The sequence below is a fragment of the Poecile atricapillus genome, chromosome 2, assembly GCF_030490865.1.
Source record: "Poecile atricapillus isolate bPoeAtr1 chromosome 2, bPoeAtr1.hap1, whole genome shotgun sequence".
Lineage (NCBI taxonomy): Eukaryota > Metazoa > Chordata > Aves > Passeriformes > Paridae > Poecile > Poecile atricapillus.
This window is the reverse complement of record NC_081250.1, coordinates 11799045-11826631: the sequence shown is the minus strand read 5'-3', so window position 1 is coordinate 11826631 and position 27587 is coordinate 11799045. Positions and strand designations below refer to the sequence as shown.

The window sequence follows — 27587 nt, the reverse complement described above, 5'->3', positions numbered from 1 at the left end:
CTCAGGCCAGGCCCCTCAGCAGCCGCGCTGGCTCCCGGCGCTGGGTCTCGGCGCGGGGCGGCTCCGCGCGGCCGGGGCGGCTCCGCGCGGCCGGGGCGGCTCCGCGCGGCCGGGGCGGCTCCGCGCGGCCGGGGCGGCTCCGCGCGGCCGGGGCGGCTCCGCGCGGCCGGGGCGGCTCAGGCCGGGGCGGGCGGAGCCGCGGGGTCGCCGCCAATGCGGGCGGGGCGGCGGCGCCTGCGCCGGTCCCGCTGCGCTCCGCCGTGCGGCCCGGCCCGCCTGGCCCCGCAGCCATGTGGAGCCGCTACCGGGGGCTGCTGGGCCGCGGCCGGTGAGCGAGCGGGAGCGGCCGGGGACCCTCGCCCTACGCTGCCCCGGCCCCTGGCGCTCAGCTGAGCGCCGCGGAGCTCTGAGCCCCAGGCCGGGCACAGGGCCCTGCTCCCCGCGGAAGCCCGGGCCGGTAGCGGCTGTGGCACCGCGGGCAGGAGCGCGTTTGTTTAGAGGAAATTGTGTCGTTTCAGGTCCCTGAGTCGGAGGGCGTGGAGGTGGAAGAGCGTTGCCGCGCATGAGAGAGCGCTGCTGTACCGGGTGGGCGAGCAGATCCACGGCTTCACCGTGGAGCAGGTGAGCGGCGCCTGCCGCTGGCGTTTCCTCTGATTGTGCACATAAACTAACCCGTGGCTGGAAGGCACCTGGGTGAAGCCAGCCGTCTGCACCTTAAATACTTGCTTTGCTTTGGGTGGTCAGTCATAAAATTATTCAGGAGTTCCTTGTAGTTACTTCTCTGCAAACAAATAGTTTAGGTGCCGTTAATACATATTCTTATAGGGAGCTAATTCTAGAGTAAATTATGCCCCCCACGAGCTTGTGTGTCTGCTGCGCATGTGATCTTGCAGTGTGGCCTTCTAAAAGTCCTGACAGATAACGGAACTTAACTTGTGTGAATGTGCTTTGATGAACGCATTCAGGTAACACTTTATTTCCTAAGAGGCTTTTAATACCTCGGTTGGAAGGCTCCCATGGAAATATGTTGAATTTCTTTCTCCTTTTTTTAAAGGAAAAACACAAAGTAGAGAGTAAAGGTTATTTGTGAGAAGTGATTGCTAGTGACAGAGCTAGCGGTAGAACAGGGTCCTTACTTTTTCTATATCTTCCCTAGTCATTGATATTTGAATATATGCCTTTCCTTCTTGTATTTATGATTGAATTTTTATCTGTACCGTAAGACTGTGGTTCTTTGGTGGTAGTATGCTTTTTATCAGGTTATAAATTTCATTAAAATTTTATTTTTAATTTGTGCAATTATTTTTTTCCTCTCAACCCACGGAAGCAAAAATTTATTTAATACTGTATAAGCCAGTATTGTATATAGGACCAACAAACTGTAATTCTTATATCACACACAATTTATTTGATGTAGTTGAAGTCACAGCAATAAAGATGTTTTCTTCCAATGCAGGTGACAGCTGTTCCTGAGCTGTTCCTGACTGCAGTGAAGCTTAGTCACGATGGTACAGGAGCCAGGTATCTACATGTGGCTCGGGAGGACTCCAATAATCTGTTCAGGTAAGACATTAATATAGGTATTACACATTCAATCTCCACATCACCTTGTGTTTTTTCAGTTGTAATCTGGCATCATGGCTGGATTATTCTGTGATAACAGGGAGGACAGTACTTCCTTTGTAGGGCTTCTTAGAATTTTTCAGGTTGGATCAGATACAATGTGTTGTTTGGTCTGCTGCTCAAAACAGTGTCAGTGTTTAATTGAGTTCCAGTCCCTGCCTTGAAAACTTTCAAAGGCAGGTTAAGCAGCCATAACCTTCCATGAAGTTTGTTATTTGAGCCTTTTAGGTATAAAGAAGTGTGTTTACTCATGTGCTGAGCACTCCTGTACTAACTCCAGAAATAGGAGTGCAGAGGCCGTACACCCTCTGAAAGAGATGGCTGAGCACTCTCTGCACCTGGCTTGTGCCATGGTAGCTCTTGGGCAGTGATGATGCTCCCATAAATCACAGGTGCAGGTAGGGGTGGGTGGACTTGTCCTGTATGACTGTGTCCCTCTCTGTGCTCTCTCTTGCAGTATCCAATTCCGAACCACTCCGATGGACAGCACCGGGGTCCCACATATTCTGGAGCACACGGTGCTGTGTGGCTCCCAAAAGTATCCCTGCAGGGATCCCTTCTTTAAAATGTTAAACAGGTCACTGTCTACTTTTATGAATGCATTCACAGGTAAGCCCAAAGGAAATAACACCAGTTAAAATGCAAGAGATTTTATTGCAGTAGAGCTGTCTGTTTGCTCTCCTTAATTTGGCTTTGGGGAACCATTATTATTGGGTGTGAATGTTGTGAAAAACTAACAAGGCAAGACAAGTCCAGTTCATTTGTCAGTTACAAAGTCCCAGTAGAGCTGGAACTCTATAGTATACCAAAATACATTTAATTATTTATATGGATATATGGCTGAAGCAAAGTTTCCATGGTAAAATAGCTGCAGTGTTAAATAGATGTATTCCTCAGCAAAAATACATTTCATTTAGTATATTTCTCCTCTTCCAGTTATTTATATGCATGAGAAATTAAAAAAACAAGGGCAAAATACGTCTTAGACTTTCAAAAATTCTGATTATTTTTACATTTATATGCAGCTAGTGATTACACACTCTATCCATTTTCAACACAAAATCCCAAGGACTTCCAGAATCTCCTGTCAGTGTACTTGGATGCAGCTTTCTTTCCATGTTTACGTCAGCTAGATTTCTGGTAAGACAGTTTGAGATGTATGCAAACCTTAAATTAAAAAAAAACAACACCCCAAATCAACAAAACCTTTGAACTCTTAACACTTGCTACTATTAATTTTTCAGGCAAGAAGGTTGGAGGTTAGAACATGAGAACCCAGCTGATCCTCAGACACCGCTGGTCTTCAAAGGAGTTGTTTTTAATGAAATGAAAGGGGCGTTTGTAAGTTTTGTGGATGTTTGGTTTAAGTTCTTGCAGATGGTGAAGTAGCTTCAGCTGAAGGTTATCAGTGACATCATTACACCAGAGATTCACATTCTTCCTTTTGAGAATTTAGGTCCTCAGTAAAGTGAACACTTGCATAGATTTTTTTTTTTTTTTTTGAAAGTTAGCCTGTCAAAAGCTCTTTAACTTATAGAAGGGTACTTTGTTAATGGTTTTTATTGTAAAATACTCTCTTACATTAGCATGGAAATGTAGCTAGCTCTATTAAAGTTCATGAGACTGCATGTTTATGTGAGGGGGTTGTGTAAGTTAGAACTCTGAGCACCTTTTTTCTTTAAAATGTGTTTCGATGGCTTTCACTGAAATGCAGTATTTTCCTATTAAGACAGATAATGAGAGGATATTTGCACAGCACCTGCAGAACAAAATCCTTCCTGATCACACTTATGGTGTAATTTCTGGTGGAGATCCATTATGTATTCCTGATCTTACATGGGAGCAGCTTAAGCAGTTCCATGCCACACATTATCATCCAAGCAATTCCAGGTATGTGAGATTGGTGACTAATTTCCTAGGTTATTGGGTTAGTGCTTTGTTTGTATTTTTGTGGGGAAAAAACCAGAAGCAGTGTTTTTATGTACATAGCAGTAACGGAGATAACCTTTGCCCTACAGCAGCACTGGACCAGTGTGGAAGCAAGGAATTTTTTTCTAGAAAGAGCAGTGAAGAATGAATTGAAAGTGGGAAAGAAAGGTGGATGATTTTCTTAGGTGTGTGTGTTTGATCATGAGGATGTGTTTTGGGGTTTGATTGACCTCATATGAGCTGGGGGAAAAAGGGTGCATACTAGTAAGTGTTCAGCAATAGTGTTAGAGAGTTAAGATACAAGTAGCATAGATTAATTTAAGGGTTCCTGTCCACTTTGAAGTAACACAGATTAAGTTAGAAGTTACAAATTAATGGTTTAATTTCCTCTTGTGTCACATATTACTGTAGTGTGTTCTAAATAATGGATAGTTTTTGGATTCAGGTACTGATTTGGTTGGTGACTAATAAGGTATTTAAACTGGAAGTCAGTTTGAAAGTTACATATGGGAAAATAATACTTTCTTCTGTGCTAGTTTTGTGGCCAGTCTGTTATTCTGATTAATTCACTTGTGGAACATCAGTTTATGGCATGACAGTGAATTCATAATTTCTTGATTTTTCTCATCATCCCAAGTATTTTACTGTACTGGTGTTGAGATTTTAATGAAGGGATGAGATTTACCTAAGGCATAGCTTTTGCTCTTATTTGGTCCAGTGGAAGACTTTTAGGTAAGGGAACGTGTTTGGTGAAGTGACCCATGGAACCCAGCCATGTTTTATAGACAGACAAAACCTAGGACATGAATCATTGTATTTTATACATAAATTGTGAGACCATAAGAATTTTGTTTTCTGAAACATAGGAGCACTGGGTTTCTGGCTTCAATTACTAATTTTTTTTCCTGGAACATTGTATATTCCTGCAGCTGAACAAATATGAATGGAATAAAACTTAACGTAATGAAAATCATAGTGTTTTGTGCCCCACAAGCTGAGAAATGTGGATTTTTATCAAGAAATCTATGAGTTTTATATATGTTGCATAAGTTGAAGACTCCACCAAACTATTTTCCACTCCAGATGTAACAGAATTACTGGAAAGCACATGAAATTCATAGTATACAAGTAGCTACAGTAAAATTTATATTAAATCAAATGCTTAATCACAATATTTTATTTGAAATGGCAGGTTTTTAACATATGGTAACTTTCCACTGGAGCAACATCTGAAGCAAATACACGAGGAAGCATTGGTAAAATTTGAAAGAATTGAATCAAATACTGACATCCCAAAACAGAAACTCTGGGAAAAGCCTGTAAGTAAAACCAACAAACAAATAAAAACCACTAAAAAAAACCCCCAGCTTAATATTTTAACCTAATCTGCTGGAGTTACTCTTTTTTTAGAATAGTGTGAATGAGCTGAAGTATTTTTATTTTTGCTTACATGAGGGACAAACTACAGTTTACTTTTGAGTTTCAGTAATGTAATGATTGCCTGCAGTTGTTTGTTTTTCTTATTTCCAATTTTCAAGTCCCATGTCTCTTGGAGCACTGAAGCAAGCACTTATTGGAAAGCATTCAGGCCTAATGAACGAAGTACTGATACTTAGTGTCAGGAAATAAGCTTTCTAATGGTATCTAATCTTCTAAACATTGGTATCAAAAGTAATTTTCCCATTCTCTTCATCCCCCCTCCTCATTTTCTTCCCTGGCTTGTCCAGAAGTGTAAACATTTTTATCAGAAGCAGCTCAGAATGTTATTTATGGCCAGTCTTTCTTCAACCTCTCCTATATTGTCCACTTTTAAAAATTGAGATGCTACTCGCATTTTTCAAGATAATGTGTGTTTGTGTATTTGTTCATGGATCTTGATTTTTTTCATGAGCATCTGTAAAATTATTTCAATAATTGGAAAGATGATGCTATGAAGATGCAAGTAGTTTTTTGTTTCTAACTTCTGCTCTGAGTTTATAGTGTGTCATTTATTGTACTTTATAGAGAGAGCACAGGGTAACATGTGGCTTAGACTCCTTTGCTGCTGATCCTTCCAAGCAGACCACTGTCAGCGTCAGCTACTTGTTGACAGAGTAAGTATATAAAAATGAAATTCTGAATAAAAGGTTAATTTTAGATCTTTTAAGGAAGGTGCAGGCATGTTTCTTGTCCCTAGTCCCTCTTAACAAATGTCATCTCTAAAGAAAATGATGCCATGGGAAAATAGATCAATCCTGCTTTAGTAAATAAAAGTTTAAGTGCTGGATAGTTTGCTTTAGCTGATGGACACAAGAAAAATCAAGTGTTGCTTTCCAGAACTGTTCAGTGGATGAGACATTTGAAAACATTGTCTTCCTTTCAATTCCTTGCCATGTGCAAGCTCTTCTGTATGACTCTGCTACTAACTTGTCTCCCCTTGCAGCCTAATTTAAATTGCTTTCCTTGTAGTTACCACAAGTGAAAGATGCAGAGCCCTCCTATTTTCCTAATAGAAAATATTAGGGAAATTAGATGATGATCTGATGCGAGGTTCACAGCTGACAGTTATTTCTCTCTTGCTCCCTCTACCTCTGTTTTCTAGTTCTTTTGAAATGGACTCAGTGATACTGGGAATCACATGTGGTTTTTAAGAACTAATAGTTCTTCTTCAGTATTACAGATACTTTTGAAACGTTCACCCTAAGCCTGTTGTCTTCGCTGTTGGTTGATGGGCCGAATTCTCCTTTTTACAAAGCCTTAATTGAGTCTGGTGTTGGTACAGATTTTTCTCCTGATGTTGGGTAAGTGTTGCAATTTACATTTCTTCACTATAAGCAATGTTAGAAAAACTAAAAAGTAATTTTAAGTTGGAAGAACTCATCTCTTATACAGGCAATTTACACCAGAGTACTCTTATTTTAATATTAAAACATTGTGAGAGTTTCTCCTGGTGAACTGTAAAGCATTCCCATATGTAACTTTTGGCCCATCGAAGTACTTGGAAAGAAGCTAAGTTGGTTTAATCAAAGTTGTATTGTTTACAGCTGATGAACCATAAAAGTGGATAGATGGAATAAAATATAGAATACCTTCAGTGCCTTGATTTACCTGTGTTTTTCATTCTGGACATTTAAGTATTACTCAGAAGTGTTTGTGAACACTTTTATTGCTTTTGTTGCTTTAATTCTATGGTTTAATGGTAGGTAGGTTTGTCACAAGTGGCCCTTTGTACAGTGAGGTGCTGTTAACTTGCCATCAGCTCAGTACAAAAGGGTATTTCAGCTGACACTTGCTGCAGCTCCCAGCCCATCTCCTGAGCACGCTGTGTGTGTGCTGCAGGCTCAGGGTGGGCATGTTATCTGCACTGAACTTGGCCTCAGCTGCTCATCACATTTTGCCTTTTTTTGTCACCACAAAGGCAGATGTGCTTTCCAGACATGATTCATCTGACTGATTTCTAGACTTGAGGATGACAAAAATAGTGCCTTTTTCTCCAGTGACTCTCTCAGGTGTTTGAGTGGGAAACCTTATTATGCTCACCCATGATTTTAATGTCTTACTCTGCCTGGCTTGACCTGTCTCTACATGAAGTAATTGGCTTTGTGCAAGTCCTGTGCCATGTAGACATCTTAATATTCCAGGGCTTGGCAGTAGAAATCCATCTTTAGACGCTGAAGTAGGGATTATGTTGTATTTTTTGTCAGCTCGTCCTTTTCCAGGTTGGCTGGATTGATACATAGTTGAACTGTTCGGTGAGCTGGCTTTAATTTGCCTCAGTGACTGTAGTGTTGAATCTACAAGAAGAACTTTGAGTCCAGAGATGAGTATTGCAGAATCCAGTGCCTGAACCTGCCATTGAATTCCTTCTGTGGTTTTTAGATGTGTAGCAGTGGTTGTTTACAAGTGCATGAGCACCTATTGTTTTTCATTTACTGGTTTTGGTTTCAACTGCTAGGTGTTTTGTATTTCTGCTAGTGCCAATTTGTCTCTCTAAAGATGAGCTCTGTGATTAGCCCTGCGTGATAGCTTGGAAAAAGATCTCTTTACTGTTATAATTTTTTTTAATACAGTTGATAATAATTGCAGCAAACATTGAAAACATCACCATAACCACTTTGCAAACACTGCTTTAGAAGTACTGTCCCACTCATCTGCTTAAGTAGAATGTGTGTGTTTCATGTAACATGCTAAAATTTTCACCTTAAAAAGAGAAATTTTCTTTTTACCTGAAAGAAATTACAGATGAATGGGAAGATGAAGAGAAAAAAAAGCTTTACTTCTGTAGCTGTTTTTCTTTCTCTAAAACCCTTTGCTGTAGTTTTTCTTAACAGTGGCTACTACTACTGAATTTGAACAAAAAATGCTTTTAAGTTCCATTTCTTGCCTCTTTGGTAATTATTTTACTTTCTATCTAGCTTTTAAAGTCTTGTATGTTTGTATATGTGGAAAAAATGGCTTATTTTTCCCTTCTCCCGCCTTTGTTGGCAGCTTTAATGCTTAAGTTCTAGTACTTGTCACTGAGTTGGTTGTGTTTTATTCTAGGTTTAATGGCTCAACAAGAGAGGCTTATTTCAGTGTGGGTCTACAGGGTATTGCTGAAAGAGACATTGTTACTGTGAAGCAGATAATTGATAGAACAGTCGATGAAGTTATTGCGTGAGTAATGCTAAATTTTTAAGAATACTCATAGTTAAAATAATAATATATGGGCACGTAATGACACAGACTTGTATATAATCACATGCCTTAAAAATCTAGTTACATTACAATAAAGGCACTAAGGCAGAAGTAATATTGTTCAATACTCTTAAAACTTGTGTCTACTTCCTGTATTGTAGCTTGCTCTCATCAGCATAACCTTCAGGGGTTTACTCATGTTAGTTCAGTTTCTCTCAATGACAGCATGATTAGATTATTTCATATCAATTTTAATTCAGTGTGAAAGATGTTATGTTGTAATGCTTCCTTTATCAATCTAATAATTCATTTTCATAACTTCACTTAGTGTTAATGGGTATGATTTCCTTCTCTCATCACCCCTTCCCAAAGGAAAGGATTTGAGGAAGATAGGATTGAAGCTCTACTTCACAAAATTGAAATACAATTGAAGCATCAGTCTACAAGTTTTGGACTTGCCCTGACATCTGTAAGTCTGTGTGTGTGTTTTTTTTTAAGAACAGTTAAAAATAATCTACTACCTATGTCTTTATAAAATACAGGGTTATTTTGTTGGCTACTGATATGTAAAATTTTCCACTTAAGGGCTCTTCCTTTGTCATATTGTGTACATCTTTCTTCCTTTTCTGTAGCTGTCAGACTGTCTGCGGACTTCCCACTGTATGAGTTAATCAGGCAGTGAGCTGTCTTTGCTTTGAACAGCAGCTTTGATTGTAGTAGCACTGGGTACTTCTGTGAGGGGCATATCATACTGGCTCTGGGAGCTGTATGTTCTGGCTAGATGGCTGTGTGGTTTCTAAAAGCCAAATAGAAGGACTGTATTTCTCTGAGGACTTTAGGATTGTATTGCTGCAAGTTAATTTCTTGCTTCACAAGGGAAAATGTACACAAATGCAATTCTTGGCCTCAGATTTTAATACCAAACTGTTAAGGAAAATCCATTCCACAGCAGAATGTTGTGTCTTGAAGAAGTCTGCAAGTCATCTTATATTTGGAATGAGTGAGGTGTGGTATTTGTTGTCACTGTGGAAATCAGGGTCTCCTGCACCCATTCTTTCTTTATTTTCCTCTGTTCCTTTCCACTCTGCAGCAGCTTCAGTTCCTCAGTAGCTCTTTTCCTTTCTGTCTCTCAGGTGATGTATATTCTTTGCGTGAGCAGGATTTAATTCCTAGATATATACAGTTAGGCAAAGAAACAGAGCCCTGTATTAACAAGAGATTTGTAAATGGGAGAGCACAAAGAAAAGCTGTTTCAAATCAGATTGCCATGCAGCCAAATAGGCAAATTGTGGATATTTAAGTGCCTGTCATGTTTCATGGTAAATCTGGCAAAATATGCCTGACCTTAATAGTCAGTTCTTTCTGGCACATCTTCAGATGTTGTAATTCTATTTGATGAAATAATTATGCATATAACTTTTTCACTCAACATTTTTAAGTCTTGAAATTGATTCAACTGCTATGCCTTCATTCTAGAAAAGAAAGCTCTAGAATTTTTATTGCTTTTAAATATCAGTCTTGCAGCATGTAGTGTTAGTACTCCTGTAGAGGAGAGTTATGTTTCAGTTTGTTTCCCTGAAGTCACATTTTAGAAGCACGCTTTGATGAGGGCCTAGTTACAGAGACGTAATTATAACTAAAGTGATCTTAGAATTATAGAATGATTTGGGTTGGAAGGGACCTTTGAAGATCATCCACTTCCTACCTCCCTTCCATAAGCAGGGCCATCATTCATATGATGATTCATATATCCAGTTACTCAGAGCACTTTTGATACGTCTTCAAACACTTCCAGGGAATGGGGCACCCACAGCTTCTGTTCCACTCTCTCACCACCCTCATAGTAAAGAATTTCGTCTTTATGTCCAATCTAAATCTTCCTTCTTTCAGTTTAAAACCATTGCTGCTTGTCCTGTCTGTACAGGATGTGTAAAAAGTCTCTTGTTATAAGCCCCCTTCATATATTGAAAGGTCACAGTAAGGTCTCTCCAAAGCCCCTTCCTTCTCCAGGCTGAACAGCCTTGAGTCTTTCAGCCTGTGTTTGTAGGACAGGTGTTCAGCACTTTGTTTATTTTTGTGGTCCTCCTGTGATCTCCTCTAGCAGGTCAATGTGTGTCTTGCACTGCAGGTCCCAGGGCTGGATGTCGTACTTCAGGTGGGCTCTAATGGGACTGGGTAGAGGGGCAGCCTTGCTGGCCTTGAGTCTTTTGGTGCATCCCAGGGTACAATTGGCTTCCTGTGCAGGGACCACACATTGTGGTCTCATTTCCAATTTCTCATCTACCAATATCCCCAAGCCCTTCTCTACATGTCTGCTTTCAAACCTTGAATCATTAAACTTGTACTGATTATTGGTCATTGCCCCAGCCCCAATCCAGGAACTTGCACTTGTCCTTGTTTGAACTTTGTGAGATTCATGTAGGTGCATTCCTCAAGCCTCTGGATGTCATCCCTTCCCTCCAGAGTGTTCACCATACCTCTCAGTTTGGTGTCATATGCAGACCTGCTGTGAGTGCCCTCAGTGCCGCTGGCTGTGTCATTGATAAAGGTGTTGAATAGTATTGGACCCAGTACAGACCCCTGAGGGACAGGCAGTGCTTGTTACTGATCTCCCTTTGGATGCTGGCCATTGGAATGCAACTGCTTGCATGTCACCATCCAGCCAATTCCTTATCCATCCAATAGTCCATCCATCAAATCCATATCTTTCCAGTCTAACAGTGAAGGATGTTGTGTGGGACTGTCATAAATCCTGTGAAAGCCAAGATAGGTGACATGAGTTTTGATATTAGGAAAAAGCTGTTCACAAGAGGGTGGTCAGACATTGGAACAAGCTCTCCCATGTGGCTGGGATAGAGTTAAATCTCTTCCCAGTGGTTGGAAGGGGGCTTTGTTCTGGGTTTGCTGATAACACAGCGGTGTTTTCATTATTGCTCAGTGTTGGCACAGTGTCAAGGCTTTCTCTGCTTGTCCCCCCACCCCACCAGCCAGGAGGGGCAAGGAGCTGGGAGGGGACACCCAAATGACCCAAGGGTTATCTCACACCATGCTCAGCAGTAAGAGCTGAGGGAAGAAAAAAAAAAGAAGGGGGTGTTTGGAGTGATGGTGTTTGTCTTCCCAAGTCACCAGTATATGTGATGGAGCCCTGCTGTCCTGAGGATGATGAACATCTGTCTGTCTGTGGAAAGCAAGGAATGAACTCCTTGGCTTGCTCTGGTTGTACACAGCTTTTGCTTTACCTGTTAACACAGGAGTTCCTTTACTTCCCTTTACTTTCACCCTTTTAATCCCTCCCCACATCCTGCAGAGGGGCAGAGAGTGAGTGGTTGTGTGGAGCTGAGCTGCCAGCCAGGACTGAACTGTGACACCAGAGAAGTGGTCCTGGCCCCAAGCCACGTGTTCAAGCCTAGTCAGTGTTCAAAAACTCCTGGGACAATGCTCTTAGATACGTGGTTAAACTTTTATGCTGCCTACTGGGAACCAGGCCTGAACTGTTGTAATGTTCACAGCAGCATCAAATAAGGAGTGACTACATTTATTTCAAAAGAATTAGATCAAGCATGGTCTAAAAGAATACTAAACTTTGTATCATATTAGGAAATTTCCACAGAATAGATAAAAACAGTTCATACCAAAAAGTGCTGAAGGTTTATGGACCTGCTTGTAGTTAAAGACGTGAGAAAAGAGAAAGTGGATTTGACAGTTACGATGCATTATTTCTCTATATAAAGCCTTTTAAAGTTTGGTTTTTTTATTATATATGTCTTGGGATTTTTATACTTTGCTTTGTTTTTCTGCCTATTCTCACAGAGTAGAAATGGAGAAACTTTTAGTATCTTGCATTTGTGGTGTTTCGGAGAACTTTAAATAGCAACTTAAGCAAACTCAAATTAGAAAATGAAAGAAATATCCTGGGGATATTTCTGGTTATTTAGTATTTTCTTTCTCCAAAGTTTCATCTGATTTACATACTACACATGTTTGAGTCACCTTCCTGTAAATCATTTCAGCTAGCTGATACAAAACTGTAGTAAGTTTGTACTAATTTGTCTCTACTGCCAGTTTCTGTTTTCCTTCTTTTTTGAGCTGGAAAATTAATTTTAATGTGAAGGACTAAAGAATATCACAGTATATTTCCAGATATGCACAGCTGTGCAAAAAAAAAGTAATTTAAAAAATCGTGGTTTGGTGAAATTAAAGGCAAGAATGGAGAGAACAGGAGATGGGTGATGATGGAATAGAACCTTTATCTGAACAATATTTTGCCCCTACAGCTACATTAAGGCAACTCATTCTGTGTCTGCTATTCAAGTATAAGTGTTAAGGTGGTTTTGGAGCATGGATGCTGTCAGTTAGAGAAATGTAGCTGGGTTGTCCTGCTCACCTAATTATTCTTTTCCCATTCAGTACATAGCCTCCTGCTGGAATCAAGATGGGGATCCGGTGGAGCTTCTGAAGATTGCAGATAAAGTCTCTCAGTTCAGGCAGTGTCTTAAAGAAAATCCCAGATTTCTTCAGGAAAAAGTTAAAAAATACTTCAAGGTAGGCAAACTTACAGAAAGTTATCTTGCATTAATTTTTAAATCACAGTTTTGTATATGAAGTTTAACTGAAGGCTAATTTTATACCACCATATTGCCTATTTCTAGGTGTAGATTGAACGGCAACATATTCAAATGAAACATTCATTTTAATGGTTTCAGTTTTCACTTTCCAAAGTGAAAAAAAAAATTATCTGGCTGTTTTTTTGGAACTACATTTAATAGAACACTGATCAAATGCTAGTGTTTTACCAAACTGTGATTCATGTAGAAGGGCACATCTCTTTCCTGATGAGAAGTTCAGATATAAACAGAAAATTTTGGACCTAGTTATGTGTTCCTTAGAATTGACATAGCAAGGTGTATCTCCTTTTCCTTGCAAAGGATTTGGTTACAAGTAAGATTGTCTTGGTGTTCCTCATGTTCATTTAACTGCTGTCTGAATTTTGCTGTCAGTGCCAATTACTTTCTGCTCTTTCTCTTATTTTCCTTTCCATATGTTCTTCTGGAGTTTTTTCAGAAATAAAAAATAAGCAGTAAAGACATTATAATGCTGAATTAGTTCTGAAGACCTGAATTAGTTCCAGAAAAATTCCAGAAAAAAAAACAAAAATAAAAAAAAAATAAAAAATCCAGTGATAGCAATACAAAAGTGGTGTGGTTTTTTTTGTGGGGTTTGTTTGTTTCATTGGCTTTGTTTTGTTTGTTTTCTTTTTTTTGGTAGGTTTTTGTTTGGATTTTTCTTTTTTCCCTAGTCAACTTGTTTGTTTTGAAGGGCAGATTTATTATAAGTAACTGTCATCCTGATTGGAGTAAATCTTGATTCTAATATACTCAAAAGCAACAAGAGACAGTGACATCAGTTGAAGTCAGTTTTCCTAAGATCATTGACTAGTGTCTGGTGGTAATAGGGAGCTGTTAAAGCTTTGCCTTCTGTAGGGAAGAAATACAGGTGCAGTATTTTTGTGAATGTCCTTTACTGTACAGTTCTGTCGAGGGGGCTGAGGCAAAGGCACATCTTGGTAGGAAATGAAAAGAATAGTTGGGTGTTCTCACATCAGAAGATTTTGCACTGTTGTACCTTGTGCTGGAAAATTATTAAAGCAGACAGGCAGCAAGGGAGAGAATGCCATTCATCCTGTCCATTTTACTATGGCTGATTAATTTTGTGTTTCCCTCTTTAACTCTGTAGTCAGGTTTCTGTAGTCTTTTCACACAGGCATGGGGAAGATTAATCAGATTCTGTTTTATGAGTTTCAGTGTCCCAAATTATCGGTGTCTGTCAGTGCCAGATGTTGCTGTTTGACTCCTACATTGAAGTGGGCATTTTTTGAGGTCACTCTCTTTTGACTGGCCTTCCTTTCCTATTATGGAAAATGGGAGCTGCTTGAGTAATTTTGATATTAAAATTCCACAGTCTGGTATAAACAAAGAAGAATTCAGCAGCAGTTATGACACTTGCATAATGCCTGGAGTTCTTTACACAAGGCTGATGTGTAAAACATTTCTGAGCAGGATAAGGCATGCATATTCTACATCATATGGGATCTCTGTGCACTCAAGCTTGGGCAGGTTGAAAGAGGTGTTTAATCAAACCCTCCTGCATTTAACAGAATTGCCCCATCTTAGAACACCCTCCAGATAAAACTTTGAGCATGTAGCTCTGTAGCGTTACACACAGTTGTTTAACCTGGATTTAATTAAACTAATGAGTACTGTGTGCTGTTGAAGGATTCTGACTCCAGACTGAAACTTAGCAGAAGGCTGTTGGTGCTTGTTCTTGTGGTGAGCAGCCTCTTCCCCACAGCAGCTTGTTCTGTATGAAACCAAGGGTTCAGTCTGTGTGGCTGTGATACTTTTGATAGCATGCAAGCCAAACGATGCACAGGCTGTTTGCTGCTGATGGAGCAATAATCTGAGGCAGGGAAGTTGCCTTCAGAATTAATGCTTTGTTTTGGGATATATTTCTGCAGGATAATCCACACAAATTAACTCTCTCGATGAGTCCAGAGGAGGACTACCATGATAAACAAGCAAAAATGGAAGCAGAAAAGCTGGAAAAAAAGGTCAAGGCACTTTCTGAAGAAGAAAAAACACAAATCTTTGAAAAAGGTTAGCTTGCTTTTTCCCATTTTTATTTGTATAATCGTTTCTTAGCTGTTGTTCTGTAGAATTCCTTAAATTCTAAGGCACTCTCCAGCATTTGCTCTGAAAGGGATAGGTTTTTTTTGTTGCAAATTTGTGTTTATGTGTTACAGGGCTGTGCAGTGCTTACACTCTAGTGTATGGTTGGTTTATTCCAGTAGTTTTAACACACAAAAATAGAATGATGAATGTCTTCATTAGGGCAGAATAAAGGAAATTGTTTTAAAATACCAGTCTGTTTATTCTTTCCCACATTAACTTGCACTGAGTGGAAGATGAGTTCACAGAATCCCAGAATGGGTCAGGTTGGAAGAGACCACAGTTGGGTCATCTGGGCCAGCCTCCCTGCTCAGGCAGACACATCCTAGAACACAGCAGTGCATCCAGGGGGTTCTGGAATATCTCCAGTGAGGGAGATCCACACCCTCTGTGGGCAATCTGTTCCAGGCTTGGTCACTTCACAGTAAAGAAGCTCTTCCTCATGTTCAGTTGGAACTTTTTGATGCATGACTTTCTGCCTGTTGCCTCCTGTCCTTTTGCTCAGCACCACCAAGCAGAGCCTGGCTCCATCCTCTTGGCAGCCTTTCTTGAGATATTTAGATATCTTGTACCTTGAAGCTCTTTATGAGTGTGAGGTCTGTTTCATGTTCCTGTAAAACTTACATTTGAAATTATATTTCTTATATTTTCTGGTTAAAAAGTCAAACTATAAAAGTAATGCTGGGTTTTACTTATTCTGGAGAATAACTTAACGCTTGAAAACCGTGGGCAGTCATCTAATTTTGTTAAAGCGGTGTCTAGTCACAGAAATCCTCCAAAAATGTGGCATTAATCTTCTGAAGCTTTGGTGTGTGACAGGAGATAGGGGAGCACAAAATCAGAGGAGGCTTTCTACTTACAGAGATAAATTGGAGAGTACTCAGAGGTGACCAGCTAGTATCTGAAAGTCTGAAATGTGAAAGTAATCACAACAATTTAGCTGCATCAGTGTTCTGACAGAGCACTTGAGTAAGAACTGGAGCGGATTGGGATAGAAAGAAGCTTCTTATCTGCCAGGTCTGGGTCGATGCTTGCGGAACTGAGTGACAGGACAGACTGGCAGGTGTCACTTAAAGATTAAATTTCATGTTACTGTAAACAGGTCGTGAAGATGGGATTGAAAAAAGAATCTAACAAGAATGTTTTCTTTGCTGTTGTTAAATGATAATCTTCAGAATTTGCTTTAGTAAAATATTTGCAAAATTGCTGATAGAAGACTCCAAACTTGACTCTTGGGATTTTCTGGCCCGCATCATCTCAGCAGGTTCTAGGTCTTGACAGCACTTTCATTACAAGCTGAAAATAACAATTTGGTATTCTGTCCTTACTAGGTTTGGAATTAATTGCTCTTCAAAGCAAACCTCAGGATACCTCTTGTCTCCCAGCTTTAAAAGTGTCCGACATTGAGCCCAAAATCCCCTTTACTGTGCTGGAGACAGCACTCACAGGTTAGTGTCACCACTGTCTCATGTCCTAGCTGTTGGGTTATTCCCTGGCTGCTGGCCCAGCTGTGGCCCCTTGCCCAGCACAAGGCCTGGCTCTGTGGCCCACAGTTGTGCTCTTTTTCCTCTCCAGCCCGGCACCTCTGGGCAGCCGTGGCAGTGGATCCGCTGAGCCGTCGCCTCTGAGGGGCAGCATGGAGCAGCCTCCTGGTTTCCCAGGGCTGGCAGGAGCTCCTGACGGCAACTCCCTGCTCCAGGCATGTTCCCACCTTGCCCTGCAGTCAGAGCGGTCTCTGCCTGGCACATTCAGTGCTCTTGAGCAATCTCCCCACTTTCCAAAGGCTTACCCAGGTTGCAGAACTCTGGGCAGCTAGGGCAGCAAGCCTTCCTTGCTGCAGTCCCTCCCCACCTGCTTTATACAGAATACAACATACAAGGAGCCATGGGAAAAAATGAGTTACTGTCATTCCTCATAACTTAGGTGCAGGTTTTTCCCTGCTTTGGTAGTGGTTTCCCCAGGAACTGATAGGAGATAGTAGATCTGATCTGTTACAGTTCTGTCAAAATTTTGCAGGGAAATATTGTTCTGTAATATATTTCTAACAGACCTTTTTCTTCAAAATCTACCAGCAAGTGTCAAGACTTTAATTTTGATGCAAAAAATGACCTGATTTCATGAAAATTCCAATATCTATATCTATATTCTATATTCAATATCTATATTCTAATGGCCTGGCTTAGGAAGAGTGTACAGTACAAGAAACTGCTTTCCTCAATTTTTGAATGGATGAAGGCAAAAATAAGGAAGAAAAGCTTTTTGACTTGTTCAGGAACAAGTTACTACTTTTTATTTTAATGTTCTCTCTAAAATATGACCTCTGTTAGAAGAATTCTCTTTTCAAATTATCCAGGTGCCCATTACCTTACCACGGACAGATACAGAAAAACGCCTCAGGTCTAGCATTCAGTATAATGTGCAAAATTTAATCATCAAGTGGCTCTGAAACACCAACAGAAAATTATTCTTAATGAGATGTTCTTGTAAGAAATCGTTTTGCTTTTGTGTGTTTGTAGTAGGAAGTTGCTGGTTATTCTTTGCTTTTTTCTTATCTCTAGCTGATGAAATTCCTGTCCAGTACTGTGCTCAGCCAACCAATGGGGTGGTTTATTTCCGAGCTGTTTCCAGCTTGAACACACTTCCTGAGGAGCTCAAGCCATATGTGCCACTCTTCTGCAACGTCATTACCAAGTGAGAGGTTTGCTTTCTTGGAAGCTGAAGCAACAGCCACGTAATACAACTTGCCAAAATGCTAGCACTGCCTTTAATAATTCCAGCATCTGTTATTACTATAAAAAGGAAAGGCTGATAAGTTGGTTTCCTGCAGAAAATTGTCTTCTTTATTCCTCAGTGTTGCTAAATTGTTTCCCCTTCTCCACCAGTCTCTACATTGCCTTTTTTCCCAGCATCAACACAAGCATTCCCTCAACAGATTGGAAAATATCTATAAATGAGAAATAGCCTAACAGAGATTAAATTTTTTGCTTGAGTAGACTTCTGGTGCACTTTTTCCTTGTGGGGACAAAGAGTGATCCCATCACAGGGGAAAGAGGAGCACAGAGCAGAACAAGTGACCTGGGCTGGGAGGAATATGTTTTTGTTGATGAAAAAAATTTATATGATTTTGTTAATGTTGATATGGATGTTAATGGATGTTTGTAGCAAGCCTGCACATAAAGCATGCTTTTTAATACTGAATTTTAAATTAGAAGGATGTTTTAGTTGAAAAGCTTGGTGAGAAGCTTTTATAAAGCATGAAGTATTAGGTTTGCTTGATAATGCCCCAAATTGTTTAGTTGCTAAATTTGTATTGTCCTAAACAGACTACTTTGCAAATGCTACATGGATTTTGGTTTTGACATACACTGAAAAGGGAAACAAATCTCTCTTGCTTTTCACAGGATGGGATGTGGAGCCCTTGATTACAGGGAACAAGCCCAGAAAATAGAACTAAAAACAGGTGGTATGTCTGTCAGCCCACATATCATTCCAGATGATTCACACCTGGATGTCTATGAACAGGTAAATTAATCATAACATTGCAGATGTTACACTTGCAGTAACAGTTCTGTAGTTATGGGTCAGTCAGGGCTTCTAGGTAGAGGGTCAAGCTAATGTGCATTGAAAACTTTGTGTATGAAAGGACCCCTGCCTCTTTTGTAAGATATAAATTAGATAATTACAGTAACTTAGTATTTTCTGTTTGGGGAGTGCTTGATGTGGGTGTTCTGGCTAAGGCAGTGCTTTGCTAGCATCTCTCACCATGTTTTTGAGTGCTCCAAAATAGTTTGGAAACAAAGGGTAGGGGATGGAACAGTGTGGTGTTACACACAGGGACTTCTGTTAACATGTCACTGTTGGCAGCATCATAGATCTGTGTGTTGGGCATGACAGCTCTGGCAATATTTCTTGAGATTTCTGCAAACTTGCTGGGGGTCTGCTCCCTCTGGATCCTGGAGTTAAATTAATAGAATTCCCTTGGAGGAAGTTGCACCCCAGAGCAGAACTTGTATTTTATGGGAAAAAAAATATGAAATTTTGTGTCTGAACTGCTGCTTGCTGTTGAGGAGAAGAAACTGAGAAATTGCCAGGCTTGCTTTGTAAGAAGAGCAATCTCATTTCATGTCTGCTCTGACTTCAGTAGCACAGCCTGCATTAGAGTGATTTTGTGATGTGTAGCATTAGGTTGGCATCATTACATCACTTCCATGAAAAATTACTGTGCATTTCTTGGGCCATTGCTGTGGTTGTCTTTTGTGAAGGGTTTTTTGTGTTTTGTTTATTTTTTTCCTTCAGGGTGTGCTTTTTTCATCTCTGTGCTTGGATAGAAATCTGCCAGACATGATGAATATATGGAGTGAAATATTTAACAAGTACAGTACATTGGGTTTTGTTTGTTTGTGGGTTTGCATGTGTTTTGGGGTTCTCTTTTTCACTCTTCCCCAACCATTCTCCTCTTCTTAGTGATCCTACTTTGGGATTTATTTTCATAATTCTATCTCTAATGTCATTCTAAACATATGTATTGCATCAAAAGCATGACTGTAGAGTGGATTAAATGGACAACCAACAGTTTAAAAGCACTTTGTTGAACTTGGGATGATGAATGATTCAGTAAAATAAATTTCATTGGTGTCCTTTTGCATGAGACCTGCTTGTACTCTTTTTTTCAGCCCAAGATTTGAGGAGGAAGAACATTTCAGAGTCCTGGTTAAGAAAACTGCCCAGGAGCTGTCAAATGGCATTCCAGATTGTGGGCATTTATATGCCTCTATAAGAGCCAGCAAAAACCTTACACCTTCTGGAGAGCTGCAGGAAATGTTCAGCGGGATGGATCAGGTGAGAAGTTAATAATGCCCTTCTGCAAGGCCCAAATCCTAGACTGTGGAATTACAGGCTGGTTTTTGTTAATTCTTCCTGTTGATTTAATCTGTGGTATTTCTGTCTTCCCTTCCTGCACAGGTGAAGTTGATGAAGAGAATAGCAGAAATGTCTGATATTAAACCAATACTACGCAAACTACCACGCATTAAGAAGTATTTATTAAACAGTGACAACATCAGGTGAGCTAAAAAGAAAAGGAGCGTTTTAGTTAGAGAGGCATGGCCTGTGGATATGCTTCTCTCAGTGCACTGAGAAAAGTGCACTGAGTGTTATGGGGCTTTAAGAAATGGGACATCTGTGGAAAATCTACAGAAATGTTAATTTAAATTCCCTTGCTTACAGTGCAGTAGCTATGGTAGCTCATTTTGTTCAGTCTTTAAGTGGTATGAGAAACTTACAGCAAATTTTACAGGTAACAGTTGTACCCAAAGATTGTAAGTGACCTGTGCAATTTTACAGAAAAAATCAAAATAGTCAAAAATCTGCCTTTTATTTTTCCCTTCAAGGTGCCCATTAGACAAATACTGTTACATTGTTTTGTAACAGTTGAATATAATTTGGTTTGGATTTTGTTTTGCTCTTAAAAGGAAAGCAATGACATTCTGAAACTTGCTTTGTGCATATATTGGAAAAAGTAAAAGAGAGCACATTAAGGTGTTTAATGTCAGATGCATTAGTTCCAAAAATGGGTCTGTTTGAAGTGTTGTAAGTTGCAAAGTTTTGTTTTTTAAAGCATGAAATGACAAATGAAACTATGCAAATATCTGTACAATTCAAGACCATGTTAGGGCAGTCTGTAAAGAGAGGATACAGAGAGCATTATTTGCCTGGAGAGATGCTTTTATTTGCAAAACTGAGCTACTCCTGTCTTGTGCACAGAAGTGGTTTCACAGCTGCTGCTCAAACACAAGCTACTGTTTTGGTCTGAAAGTGTTCTAGGTCAAGCTAAAGAACAGCAGTTGGACTGTATTTTATTTTATTTTTTCACATTAGATGTTAGATTGAGTATCTTGCCTTTCTCTTTGTTAATTATTACCTGAGGTCACTCACCTAACATTCTGATGATTTAATAGAAAATGTTTAGAAAGACAAAGTGGTACAAATTATAAAAGACCCTCTGAGAACACAAAACCATATTTAAAAACTTGATATGTATTTTTGATAGATGTTCTGTGAATGCAGCACCTCAGCAGATACCAGAAGCATCTAAAGAAGTAGAGAAATTTCTAAAGGGCATAGCCAGAAGCAAAAAAGAGAGAAAACCTGTTCGTCCACATGTGATTGAGGTGAGGAATTGTCATTTGTGATTAGGGCATCAAATACAGTTGACTTGATCGTGTCAGTACCACTGTGCAATCAGGAAAGGTTTGAACTTTGATATTGTGTCCATGTAAGGATGTCTGAAGAAATCTGCCAGACATCTCCATGATCAGCTGCTCTGTTTTTCCATGGAGTGTCATCACTGCAGCACAGTGGACACAAAAAATGCAGATCGGCTGTTAGGCTTTACCCTGGGGTTACTTCTGTGGCGTGGGATGGGGAAAAAGAATTTCTTCCTTTCCCTGTTGCATAAAACTGTAATTCTTTTTTAGCTGAGCTTCACTTGAAATGTTGGCCAAAAGCAAATAGGGCATGATGTGCAGTTCCTCAGTTGCATATGAGTTTGTTTTGTTATCAGGGTGTTTGGGACATTTGGCACAAAATATGCTTGATTCAGTGGAGTTGACAAAGGATCTGTTCTGTCACTAGTCAGAGGTCTTAATTTCTGATTAAACTGGAATAAGGTCCTGGTTCCTTACCCATGAGTGAAATGATAGTTTCTAACTTTATGGGCCTAATTTAATCTGGGTCTTGGTGTCTCTCAATGCCAGATTACCCTTGGAAGAAAATTAATTTTGCATTTGTTTAGGAAATCTAAAGAAGCAATTGAGTTCCTTACTTATGTTTGTGAAGGCATGGTTTGATGATTGCCTTAAATAGGTTTGAGTGGAAGGGGTTGCATTTGTGGTAGTCTTGGTCTAAATTGTTAAATCGTCTTTTAATATGAGGACTGGCTCTCTTGCAGAAATCTTCAGAAGTGAAACCTGTGGGGAGTGAAATGGTTAGTGGCTTGCAGATCACAAGGAAATTAGTTAATGTAAGTACATTATTGATGGGGGATATTGGTATTACAGGGCTGTTCCTGATAGTAATGGTTCATCTTCAGCTGTTACAGAATCACAGCACTGAAACATAATTCATACCCTTCAGTTCCACAGCTAACCATCAAACTTAATCACTTCCAGCTAGTCCCTTCCTTTCCTTGGTCTCCTCCCTAAATTATTCTGAATGTGAATGACACTGACAGAAGAGCATGTGTGAATCAGTGAATTAGGTTAAAATGAAGGTCTGTATTTGGCTACAGGAATGAAAAGCATACCCTGAACTCCCCTTCCAGAGGAGACAGCTCAGCCCAGTGCTGGCTGGCTGTAAATAGGCTCTGCTTGGCCCAGCCAGTTGTGTGAGGGTCTGGGAATGGGATTTCTGAATTTAAGAAAGGATGGGGAGTTCTGAAATAGCAGCACTGGAGGTGTGTAAGGATCTGCTTGTGCTTAAGTGAGCACACAAGCAGATGTGTGAAAGAGGCAAAGGAGAGAGCTCTGCAGACCCAGAGACATGAAGAGGACTGGAAATTTGGAATTGAGTTTGTAAGGAAGAATTGAGTCTGTTGCAGGAGATATTTGAGCAGGTATTTATATTACAGCTACTGTCATAAATAGTTTACTTTTTTTATGGGCACCCAGTTTGACTCTGTTTTCAATGTCTAGAATGAATGGATTGGGATACAATGTACATGCACATGTGTTACAAGTGGAGAATTATGAACACCTGTTTCAATCTGAGTACATCCATGCCTAAACCCAAAATCCTTCGTAATGATTTCAAATCTGCAGAACTGAGAAGTGGGGATGCAAAGATGGGTAGCTGCTGTGTGGTGTCCCTCTCCTTTAGTTTTCCAAGGCAGTTTTTTGTACTGGTTTGCTGATACAAGCACAAGCAAAATGTCCCTGGTTGCAGGGCAGGGGTAGCATTTGTGTGTGTCTGTGTGCTTGGCAGAATTTCCTATCTCTCAAAAAAATGAGAGTTCTCAGATGGATAAATTGTCTCTGCTGCTAACCGTGACAATAATGTGTTCTTCTCCTAGGATCCTACTTTCAAGCCATGCCAGATGAAGACCCACTTTGTACTTCCCTTCCCAGTGAACTACATTGGGGAATGCATTCGAACAGTTCCCTACACGGCTGCAGACTATGCCAGGTATGAAGCAGAACATCAGGGAGCTTGCACAGCACAAAACAAAATGGAAAGGGTTGGGTTGGACTGACTGCAGAAAATGGAGTGTTGGTAGAAAATTATTTGCAATGCATTTGTCACAAAATCTTCACGAAGCAACTGTTGCATGGCTGGGCTCCGAGCAGCCCTGTAAATGCTGATTAAGTACTGAGGGGCTGCTATCCCCTACCTTGGAATAAACAGCCCTGCCTACTTGGATATGTCCTGAGTTGACAGTCCTACTGCATGCAACGAAGTTCAGTGCCCCTCTTACAGTGATGGGACATCATTCAGCTATTACTAAATACTGAGTATTGCTGTTGTGATTGTCATAGTTTACAAGAAGCAGTGCACTGTAAATGGGGATCTGGATGAGCTTTAGAGGCAGTTGAGACTGGTGTTGTTGCTTTGTTCACATCTTTGTGCTTCTATTGCTCTCATTTCAGCCTTCGAATTCTCGCGCGGTTGATGACAGCTAAATTCCTACACACAGAAATCAGAGAGAAAGGAGGGGCTTATGGTGGAGGTGCTAAACTTGGTCCTAATGGCATATTCACATTCTACTCCTACAGGTAACTGTGCTTCTTTCCTTGTGATGGCTGAGGGGACCACTGGTGCATTTGGCTGTGTCTTGTTTTTGGTTTAATTGTAGCAGTCTTTCATGAAGAAGTGAAATAAAAGGGATGAAATTGAGTGATTCAGTGCTGCTGCAGCTCTGCACTTTGGTGTTTACTGTCTCACTAACTGGCGTTCACTTTTTTTTTTCTGGGTTAAGGAGGCCCTAAAAAAGGAAATTTAAGATTACTCTAAATTTGAGATCATGAAGTAGAATGGTGATGTTCCGTAAGATCCTGAGTTGAAAATATGCAGCTTCCTTAAAGTGACTGGCTGAAATCATCAAAGATACAGCAGAAAGCTGCTGGTGATGAGCTAGAACTGCTTGCTCCTTCTTTTCTATTCCTCTCTTGCCAGTCCTGAACAGTTACCTTGTATCTGATTTACCAAGGCATTTTCAGGTGAAATTTGAACTGGAGGTATGTATTATAGTTGTAATCCCCACTAGAAATGTGTGGATGGAGTCCTGGCTTCAGCTGTTTTCCTAGCCCAAAGGCAGCCTGGCACAGAGCTTGGCCAGGGTTCCTAAGTGAGGTTTGAGCAGCCTGGCCTTTGTGTGAAGCTTCAGCAAGGTAGGACTTGTCCAGGCAGTAATCCTTAACTTGCCAGTAGCAGTTAACCTGTGGCACCTGTTTTACAGAGAGTAAAAACAGGTGTGGCAAGAAAAGCAACTGAGAGAAGATAGGGCATATCATAAATATTCCTGGTGTGGGCAGTAATGGCAGTGGTGCTTTTGGAGCCCACTGAACAGCGCTGGCTTACCTGACCTGCTTTTATTACACCACTTCTCTCTACACCATCTTGGAACTACTTTTAGACAGCTGAATTTCTGTACCTGTGTATCTAAAATTCCAAATCTGCTTGGCTAGTAACACTGCTTCTGGAAAAGAAACACAAAACCAAATCACATAGACCTCTTTTTGTATGAAAAAATGGAAGTTTATAATTTATTTTTCCCCATGTATGTTTGTGTGATGCATAAGTAAATTATGAATTAATTGAGAAAAAATGAATTTTCAGTTTTTCATTGAAGTAATTTTTTTATTTTTCTTCTAAGGGACCCAAATTCATTAGCCACCTTGAAAACATTTGAAAAGGCAGTTGAATGGGCCAAATCTGGAGAATTCACACAGCAAGATATTGATGAAGCTAAACTAGCAGTGTTTGCTGCTGTGGATGCACCAATAGCTCCCTCAGACAAAGGTACATTCTCATCATCCTCCCAGGGCTGTCAGTGTTTATCTGTTTTTTAATTTAAGTGAAGAAAATAGTTTTCTAAACTGTGTCAGATGATAAAATTTGTGTTTGGCAGATGAAAGATAATAGCAGTTTAAATGAACCCATTGGTTCCTGTTGCTCCCTTTCAGAAACCCCTCATGCACTCAGCTCTGCTGGAGTTCTGTGTTCATACTCCTCCTCTGCATCAGATGGAGGTAGATTGAGGAAATTATTTTAGGTTTGGAGAGCATTATATGCAGACAAATGAAAAGAAATACTGGTTCTCTGATTCAGAAAGAGGTGAAGGATTATTTTCCTGACTCAAGCAGGCATACTGATTGTGAATGTCACTAGCCCTTTGTGCATATATTCTCTGAAGAAATTAAAGCACAGAAGGCTGTCTGCTGGGATACAGCATGTTAGCTTCTTTGCAGATCTGCACACTCAGGATGCATTGGTAGTTATCTTTTCAGTTTACTGACATGTAGTTTTCTCTCCCTTGCTCTCAGCTGAATTTCAATCCAAAACTTGCCCAGTTGCAATAACGTTTCCTTCCTATACACAAAGGAATTATAAGGTTAAAATTAGTATTATTTTAATATGTGCTTGTATTAACACTAACTTTTTAAACAAGAACACTTAAATTAAACTTTTTACCTGTCAGAATCTGGATTTGGTCTGGGCAATTAAAAAGCAATCTCTGCGAGGTGCACACGAGTGCAGTGTCTGCACACTGGGTGTTGGTGTCAGCGAGGGATGACGAACATTCTTTGGCATTTGAACACAGATCTTAACAGAGCACTGAATAGGAGAGCTGTTCCAGAGGCCTGGGAACTGGTGCAAGGAATGCCTGTCCCTTCATGCTTTTGAGTCACTGGGCCCTGCAGATGCATGTGAAAACCTTACCTGGCTGGGACGTCAGCCCTGCCTTGGGCAGGAGGTTGGACTAGGTGACTCAAATCCTCCCAGCCACCTTTATTTACCTATGGTTATTTGCCTGACAAAAAGCTTTTCTGTAATTATTTTGGAGTTCTTTGGCTGTTCAAGGAGTGATAATATTCAGTATTAAAATGCTGCAGGCAAGTACTCCAACAAAACATTAAAAGTATTTGTATGCAGATTTCTGTGTTTAATACAAAAATGTGAGTAAACCTTCACATTACAGATACATCACGATTGACTGAAAATTTAAAAAAAGTTCTAAAAATATGCTTCATGAAATGCAGTTTGTTTAAAAACTGTTTGAAAGAACTGTCACTCTTCAGAATGAATTATGTCTTAAGTTGCCTGGGCCACCATTATGTTCAGATTTTTGACAAACTAAATCATTTGCCAAAATAAGAGTTGTTTTTTCCTGAATAGGAAACTTACTACCTCACCCAGTTTTTAACTTGTGATGCTTGATTCAGTTAGATATCCTCTCAGAACAGTGGCTTGATGGGAGTCTCTATTCCTTTCCAGCACACATTCCTGTCGTAGTTTGCTCTCATTCCTGCATGTGGCTGTGACAGATTCCAGTGCACCAGAGCATTGTGTGGTTTTGTTTTCTTTTCCCTAGGAATGGGTCATTTCTTATATGGGATTTCTGATGAAATGAAGCAGTTGCACAGAGAACAACTTTTTGCTGTCAGCAGTGATAACCTGGTTGATGTATCAAACAAGTAAGCCTGTGTTCAGTTGTCATATTTAAGTGGCCGGATTTCTTCCCTTGGTCTTCCATACTACTTTCTTTTCTTCTGTAACCTAGAAAAGGACATGTTAATTATATCCTGCTTATTTTATAAACAACTGCATGTTTAGCAGATGTAACTCCATCCTGCACTCTGAATTTGTGTGAGATTGGGTTTGATTCACTTTCAAAAGGCCCAGAAAGTATGTGGAGTATGAGCAGACTATTATGAGTTGGTTCTACACTTACAGCATTTTGTATCTGACATTTGCATTCCACTGTAATGTAAGAATTCCACTACAGCCATGCAGAGTTGAGGATAGACTGTTGTGATGACTGGGCAAAACACAAGTTGTATGTAACAAAGGACATGCTTCCTGAGATGGAAGTATTTTTAACTTGTATAGCAGAGCTATGGTTAACTGGATGTGGCAGCTTCTAACTTGTTCATGGGTTATTTTTCTTTTTTTCAAGGTACCTTGCAGTTGGGAAGAGCACTCGTGGTCAAGCTGTACTTGGCCCAGAAAATGCAGATATCACCAAAGATCCCTCATGGGTCAAACGATGACTCTGCAGCTGAACATCCACAGAAAACAAGCCAATGTGTGATTACAGCATTAGGGATTTTTTAGTAACTTTTAGCAGTGCTATGGTCCAACTGAATTATTCACTGCTGTTTTTTAACAGTGTTCACCAAATCAGTTAGATGCTTCTCTTCTCAAAATAACTATGTGAAAAATTTTCTAACCATACAGTATTTGAGAGCAAGAATTACATGCTCTGCATGGCAAAGATCTTAATCTTTTACTGAAGATTCACTCCTCCAATCACATATGAATACTATATAAATGAAATATTTTTGTATATGTAAAACTCTAGGTTTAAATGGTGTTTTGGTTGAAGTCATGTCTGCTGTTGGATATATAAAGAGCTGTCTCTCATACTGACAGATTTCA

The 27587-nt window shown here is 40.1% G+C and overlaps 1 protein-coding gene across 1 annotated transcript; it reads left to right on the top strand.

The window, feature by feature from the left end:
* Window positions 1-203: 203 nt before the first annotated feature.
* On the top strand, window positions 204-27587 carry PITRM1 (pitrilysin metallopeptidase 1). Its single transcript, XM_058830633.1, has 27 exons — window positions 204-328; window positions 519-621; window positions 1457-1563; window positions 2081-2232; window positions 2649-2763; window positions 2868-2964; window positions 3353-3513; window positions 4745-4871; window positions 5557-5645; window positions 6204-6332; window positions 8074-8187; window positions 8581-8677; window positions 12616-12750; window positions 14723-14861; window positions 16265-16381; window positions 17492-17624; window positions 18335-18455; window positions 19230-19306; window positions 19607-19772; window positions 19896-19996; window positions 20983-21103; window positions 21883-21954; window positions 23002-23114; window positions 23576-23701; window positions 24802-24947; window positions 26521-26623; window positions 27106-27587. Exons 1-27 carry the CDS (start codon window positions 291-293, stop codon window positions 27197-27199), a joined length of 3093 nt encoding a protein of 1030 aa, XP_058686616.1. The 5' UTR covers window positions 204-290; the 3' UTR covers window positions 27200-27587.

Excerpts from the sequence above, each read along its gene's own strand:
- PITRM1 (XM_058830633.1), top strand. The coding sequence starts at position 291 with ATGTGGAGCCGCTACCGGGGGCTGCTGGGCCGCGGCCG. Across the intron at positions 6,333-8,073 it reads GATTTTTCTCCTGATGTTGG|GTTTAATGGCTCAACAAGAG; the intron begins GTAAGTGTTGCA and ends GTTTTATTCTAG. Across the intron at positions 17,625-18,334 it reads TTCTGCAACGTCATTACCAA|GATGGGATGTGGAGCCCTTG; the intron begins GTGAGAGGTTTG and ends TGCTTTTCACAG.